The 6,981-nt window shown below is 46.3% G+C and overlaps 1 protein-coding gene across 1 annotated transcript; it reads left to right on the top strand.

Moving 5' to 3' along the window:
• Positions 1–1,829: 1,829 nt before the first annotated feature.
• hoatz (HOATZ cilia and flagella associated protein) lies at positions 1,830–2,856 on the top strand. The gene has a single exon (XM_037476668.2). The coding sequence runs from the start codon at positions 2,025–2,027 to the stop codon at positions 2,487–2,489; it is 465 nt and encodes a 154-aa protein (XP_037332565.1). The 5' UTR covers positions 1,830–2,024; the 3' UTR covers positions 2,490–2,856.
• Positions 2,857–6,981: the final 4,125 nt, after the last annotated feature.

The raw sequence follows: 6,981 nt of genomic DNA, 5'->3' as shown, positions 1-6,981 counted from the left end.
AAAAGATGAAAAGCAGCGCGCAGATAGCCGCCGTAATCAAACAGCTGGGCTGCCACGCTGGAATGCCCATGTTTGGCTAACCCCTTTGCTCCGGGGGAGCCTGGGCAGCCCGAGCAGGGGATGCTAGGGACTTAGCGGGCGGCGCTACCTTATAAGGTGCAGCCCGAGGTGTCCAGCCAAGCTTACCGTTTACACCAAAAAGGTGACATGTCACGAAGGCGCGTCCATGTGTGGCCGCAGCAGGGGTCGCTCACCGACTTACTGTCAACTAAACGCGATGAAGACTTTTAAAAAGTGCTCAGAATGAGCAGAGTGGGATTGAATTAAACTTTCTCGAATCGCTTCATTACTCTTCAGCAGCAAAAATAACTCTTGATGCTCCAAGAGTGACAGAAACATGACTTTTGGCTTATTTTAAAAGTTGTTTTGCACATTTAAACAATACTAAGAGCTTTAATTGAAAATGTACAGAAGTATGTTAATAAGCACCTGTCTTCTGTATAATGAACATTTGGATAAAGTGACAGATCGTATGAATAAATGTAAATTGTACTCACTGTGCAGTGTTTCAGCCCTTAGTGCAGGATGAAGGCAGGTAAATGAACTGATGATGATGATGATGCTCTCCTTCCTCCCTTCACACTATTTAAACCGGCCCAGGACACCTGGGGGGGGGGGGGGGGGGCGGCCCGCCTCTTACCCCCCACTCACACTCCCAAGTTGGCAGCCCAGCGACTTCCAGCCAATTGGAGCAGAGAGGAGACGTTTAATTGTCCTGCCTTCAAATTAAAAGCTTTCATTTGTGACGTTTGTTAGCTGGAGGAGAAGAAGGCTGCGTTCTTTGGAAAAACCTTCAGATACAAGCACACATCCACAAGTCCACAGTGTCCTACTTACCCTTTTACATTTTAACTACAACATATTTCCAACGCTGTTAAAAGAAGCTCTGAAACATTTGTTTGAAAGCTGCTTTTTAGTTTAGTTTTCCAGTTTAAGACTTTACAATAACAACAAAAGATGAGTTCATAAAATATAATAAACTAGTTGTAACTGCCCACAGGCACATACACACACACACACACACACACACAATTACCTTAACAAGAGCCATTAAGCTTCATGATGAGGATTTTTACTTTCGATAGCTTGAGTAAATTTTGCTTGTTTGTATATTGACTTTTACTCCAGCAGAATCATTTAGTTTAAACATATTTAAGGTATAGAAGAGGTGACCAAACTGACATTTTGTGTCTGAGCTGTAAACAGAGATGGAGTTTCTTTACAAAGGAAATGAAAAATAGAGACATCAGTCTTTTCGATGTCCTTTTCTTCATCACCGAAGCGTAGTAATAACATACGTTCAGTGGAAATACAAATTTCATGACTCTATATGGACATGTACTTGTGGATTCACTTTAGGGGAGCGATTTTGTTGAGAGAAAGCAGGAAGAACAGAACAACGGGATCTTTTGGACGATGTCCTGTACGAGAGCACAATCCCTGCTTTGAATAAAAAACAGCGGCCGGTTTATCTCACCAGGATAGAACGTTTGAACGAGGACAAGGGCCCATTCACCGCGTCAGGGTCCTCTGACTGACTCCCGTAAAGGCAAAAGGTTACATATAGTATAGAGTTTATAAAAAAGAAGAAAAAGATCATTTTCCAAATGAGATCTTATATTTTGTAAATCATGAGGCCTGTAAATCAAAATGAGTTTAGTAAATACGCATTTCTTTCAAACCCCAAAAACTAGTTTGATTTATTTACACCTCGTTCTGCATGTTTTCAGTAAATAGTCTTCTTAAGTGTGGGGAATAATTCACGGAGGTCAATAAAGTAGCCGAACAAATATCTGCCTTTATTTAGAAAGGATTGCGCAGGAAACTTGGAACTCGCTACTTCCGGTCGGCTTGCCGCAGGATCCTCGTTTCCATGGCGACCACCAACAGCTAGCCTAGCCACGTTAGCTGTCAGCTAGCCATAACGGACCGTTTTATCGTTAACATTATTCCGGTGAAGTAAGATGTTCGCCCCGGCCGAGCCCCACGTCCCCCGGGGCGACTCGGACCCGTTGTTCACCGTGTTTGACGGCTCTTCCCCCGCGGACGCGTCCCACGCACGGCTGCTGTGGAGCTCGCTGTCCCTCCTCCCGCCGCTGGAGTCCGTCGACATCCGACAGAGGCTGCCGGTGCCCCGGCCGCCGCGCGACCCCGGCAGCACCCGGGCCGAGCGGCCCGCCCCCCCGCCAACGCCGGGCTTGGAGCCCGCTCTGCGGCTGGAGGAGCGGCGGCGGTACGCGGCCATGGCCGACCAGAGGCGGGAGACGTTGGCTCGGCTGCGCCGGCAGCGGGAGCAGAGGCTCCGGAAGGAGATGATCGGCCCGAAGCGGAGGCTCGGCGGCGGGGAGAGAAACGCGACGCCGCGGGGCCCTGAGCCCTCTGAGGCGGACGCAGAGCTAGTGAAGCAGCTGCAGTCCGTCATTTCTTAAGTTTCTTTCGTTTCATGCGTTGAGGAAAAACACCTGAACCCTGTGACTCTTATTTGTGTTGTAATGTGCAAATTAAACATAAAATACATTTAAGGCTGATGGGATTTGAACAAATGTAATAAAAAGTCCAGATGGTCATCAAAGTAATTTGTATTACTGGCCACAATTAAAGAGAATCAACATGAAACTTCACCACTGTATCACTACATTTAGAGGAGCATTTATTGTTTTACAAGTTTACTGAATAAATATGCAAATTAGGCATTATGTGATAGTGAATTTAAGATAAATCTGCTAGCCACAGATAGACTTCTGTTTTAAAAGTCTTTAAATGTAAGTTTTCTTTCCACTAGTCTGAAAGAAGAGAATATGAAAGAAAACAACACTTTGAATTGAACCATGTCTTCCTTCAATGAGCTGTGTTAGAATATTAAAGATGTTACATCAGTCTGCTCGGACGCATTACGTAACAGGAAGTGAAGCCTGTGCGATATTCAAAGTGCAGACATCCCGGTGAGGAGCCCATAAGAGGATGAGAGAGACTGTTGACTTTAGCTCATTTGGTGAAAGATTTCAGAGGCCGTCTCTTAACGCTCTTTAACCTCTCAAACCTTCAAGTAATTCACCTTAAATCCAGCCTTAGCACCAGTATCTGGCTGTAATTCCTTCCTCCTTAGTTCTAAGTATGTTTGTTATATAATACCACGGAAACACGACCTCAGTGAAGAGTAGATTGTTGTCGAGGGGAATCATTTTACAGCCTTGTTTCATGCAAATGTTTCAGTCTGCATCCAAATGTGAGCTGTGAGCGCCGATGTGATGGCTGCTTCTAAAGAAAGATCTTTATTTTCAATACTAACAACCAAAGGAAAGCAGTGAATGCATCAAATATCTCCTTCAGAAACACCACATGACAGGTGTGATTGGACCTGACGATGGTTCTGTGTGAAAAGACCCTTAAATCCTGAACCCTGGCCCCTCAGGGACGTCACATGGTCGAGTGAGAGAGGACCCGAGCGCTTAAAAAGAATAACGTTTTGTACTTTTTAATTCACCTTGGCTCCACATCACGTTACCGTAGCAACGTCATGTTGTGCACAACTGTGGAGTCATTTTTCTACTCCCTGATTTGAGCGTCTTACGGGCTGAGAGGTAATCTCTGCTCCCTACCTTGGGCTCAAGGACACATCGTTATGAAATGTGGGGAATCACCGCAGAAACATTCATTAAAGTCAAAAAGGGTTCATAAAGTTCTCAAAATGTGTGCGAGAGAGACGCAGCGAGCGTCAAGGTCCCTCAGGAGAACATGAAGGTCTGAAGTCTTCCTCAGGAGAACATGAACATCTGAAGTCTTCCTCAGGAGAACATGAACATCTGAAGTCTTCCTCAGGACAACATGAACATCTGAAGTCGTCCTCAGGAGAACATGAACATCTATAGTCTTCCTCAGTAGAACATGAATGTCTGAAGTTGTCCCTCAGGAGAACATGAGCATCTGGAGCCCTCCTGGTAGCACTGGAGGAAACGTTGAGATCAGCCAAGACCAAGAGAACATCTCTGTGCAGAACACCTTCTCCCCTGGTCCTGGTCCTAAAGGGACCTCCTGTGTAACGACACATATTCGCCATGAGAGGTCAGTGAAATGTAAGTGGTGGACTTCCTCTGATCCAGAAGCACCTTGTGAGGAGCGCAGGAGGCTGCAGGGAGGAGCCCTTCAGAGGAGGCTTTTGATGCTTGAAGTCGGGCAGATTCTCCTCTTCTTCGTTTAAAAAAAATGCATCGATTCATGAAATCTTAAATGCAGACAGGTCGACTGTTGAGCTGCTGATGTTCTTTAAACGTTCTTTACTTTTGTACGAGGTGTGAATGGACCTTCTTCTAAAGAAAAGACATTAAGGAGGATTCCCTGTTGTCAGAACTAATAATAAGTACCTTTTATGATGGTTATTATAAGTTTGGGGTCGTTTTCTCCGCCCTCTAGTGGACAGAAACGCGGCTTTAATAAACATCTTCTCTGGATGCTGCTGTGACGATGGACTTGGTGCATTTAGTCTTTTTGACCTTCCATGTGGGTCAGTGGTTGAATGATGCAACACTCGGAGCATCAAAGAGCCGCCGCTCTGATGCAACCTCTCAGTAACGGTCCAGAGACAGGAAGCCTCTCACAGCCCTGGGGGGGCCACTGGGGGGGCCACTGGGGGGCCGCCGGCGTTTGATCCGCGGACGTCCTCATCAGCGCTTTGTTTGAAGTAATTTCAATACGGTAATACAGTCAAAAGTTAGGACACACTTTGTCATTGGGTGAAACGACTCAAACATCTGAGTGGTTCTGTGTGTCGACACGAGAGCAACCTGAAGACTCCAGAGTTACATGTTTAGTTACATGATGGATTTGAACGGACCAGTAACTGAGCTGCTGGGAGGCGAGGGTCGCGTAACGGGAATGGTGTTGACTACAGGTGAACAGAGACGATTCAGATGGAAGACTGTGAAGAAATGTCAGGATTTAATGTCAACGTATCAGAAAGAGCGAAAATAAGTATTTCACGATCCTGTTTAAAGCGGATAAAGTGTGTGTGTTGCTGGTTTCCTGTGAAGAGAACGATCAAACATCCGTTTTCATTGCTTCTGCTTCCCCGACGTGCTGTGTTCATGATCCGGTTCCTGGAGGGCCCCTCAGAGGGTGGGACAGCACAGCGGAATGAAGTCTTCACCATTTTAATGAGATCACACAGGGCCCGGCACTAGGACCCTGGGGGGTCTCTATTGGTGCTGGGGAGGCCCACCGAGGAGCTTTATGGCTCTGCGGCGACCTGTCGCGTAAACACCAGAAAACAACAAGAGAAAACACAGTCAATGACAACGAACACGAGGGGGGGACACAAATCAGATCCGCCCCCCCCCCCCGAGGCCGAGAGGAAGCCGATAAACAAGCAGCTCGTCTCCGGTGGAGGAGCAGCGGCCTTTAATGAAGGAGCCGCTCTGCGACCTTCACTCGCCCTCTGGGGCGCTCTCCTCCCTCCTCACGCAGATTAGTGAGAAACAGAAATGGTTGGAAGATGAGTCGGGAAACAATCTGCTCGTAATTAGGGGGAATTTCCTGGCAAATGAAATGAGGAGAACTACTTACTCCTCGAGGGATCTCTTCTGTCTGGTGGCGCTGATTAGATGGGGTTTTTTCCAGTTAAATTAAATTTGCAGTGTTTCAAACGAATAAAAAATAAGACCTTTAAATGACTTTAAACAACTGAACGGCCTCCAAATGAAGAAGGGGCCGTTCACTGTACGAGGATAAAGGGTATTGATCTCTGGCGATGTCCCCTTTTGGAAATGAATTGTGTCGTTAAAAAGGCCTGATGGTCCTTCTGGATGTGACCGGTGTCCCGCTGATGGACGGCCGGCTCAGCCAATAACGGCGCTTGTTTATCGCCGCGTCGCGGCGGACGGAGAAGGTCGGAGCGGTTTGTACAGACTTGAGATGAAGAATCGTTACCATCAAGCCCCATTAAGCCCTCCGGCGGCACCTAATGTCGCCCCCCCCATGCAGGACCGGCCCGGTCAGCAGTCCCCTCCTTCAAAGCCCCGACGAATGAAAAGTGCGGCGTCGTCTCATCGGGGGCCGAATGTGCTTTTTTTACTGTAGTTTTTCTGCAGAGGTTTGGTGGTTTAGGGGTAATATCTGTGGAGTTTACAGCAAGCAGTAACCTCCAGTCCATGAAGCCAGAACGCTGCAGCCCCTCAAACGGCCTCTAGAGGCCTCCTCCAAACCAGGTCGATCCCCATAAACCTCAATGTTCAAATTCACAACTTCACAGCAGAAATGAACCTGTTTACAGCCTGGAACAAACGAGGCGTTTGGTCTCATTAGAAAATTACCTTCTTTATGACAACTTAAGGGGGTGAATAAGAACATATTATGAAATTGGGCTTATTTTAGGGCGTGTCTCCTTTGAGCGACTGCTCACTGTTGATTTTAACGTAAAGGTCAGCTTTTTGTAAAAATCATTGGTTCAGTCTCTTCAGTTCATTCAAGGGCCACAAAGGATGTGAAATCATTTTGAACTGAACTGTTGGTTCAAAAACTAAATCCAGCTAGTGTTTTTATTATTTAATGTTTTATACATGCTGTTGGGTTTGTGACAAGAATCTCACTACAACATCTCTTTTAATGTCAGTATTCTTTAATTGAATTTTAAACTAACACTCAAAATGTTGACTGCAGCTGATAGCAAATAGTCAAAAAGATCAATCAAAGGCTAAAGACGTCTAAAGCATCCCTGAAGCAAAGTGCCACAGTTCATCACTGAATCCGAAGGCATGAACTTTATAAAGAGGGTCACCTGGATGTGAAATCAATGGGCGAATTGATCTTCCTCCATCAGCCATTTTGAATATAGATGTAATATATGTACACATATATTTATATATGCGGGCAGTCAGCAGCGTCCAGCCGAGCGGCTTTAACTGCTCGGCTGATCGTCCCGCTCTGCAT

The sequence above is a fragment of the Pungitius pungitius genome, chromosome 12 (genome assembly GCF_949316345.1).
Source record: "Pungitius pungitius chromosome 12, fPunPun2.1, whole genome shotgun sequence".
Taxonomy (NCBI): domain Eukaryota; kingdom Metazoa; phylum Chordata; class Actinopteri; order Perciformes; family Gasterosteidae; genus Pungitius; species Pungitius pungitius.
This window is presented reverse-complemented; position numbering and strand designations above follow the sequence as displayed.

Coding starts and splice junctions, on each gene's coding strand:
- hoatz (XM_037476668.2), top strand. CDS start 2,025: ATGTTCGCCCCGGCCGAGCCCCACGTCCCCCGGGGCGACTCGGACCCG.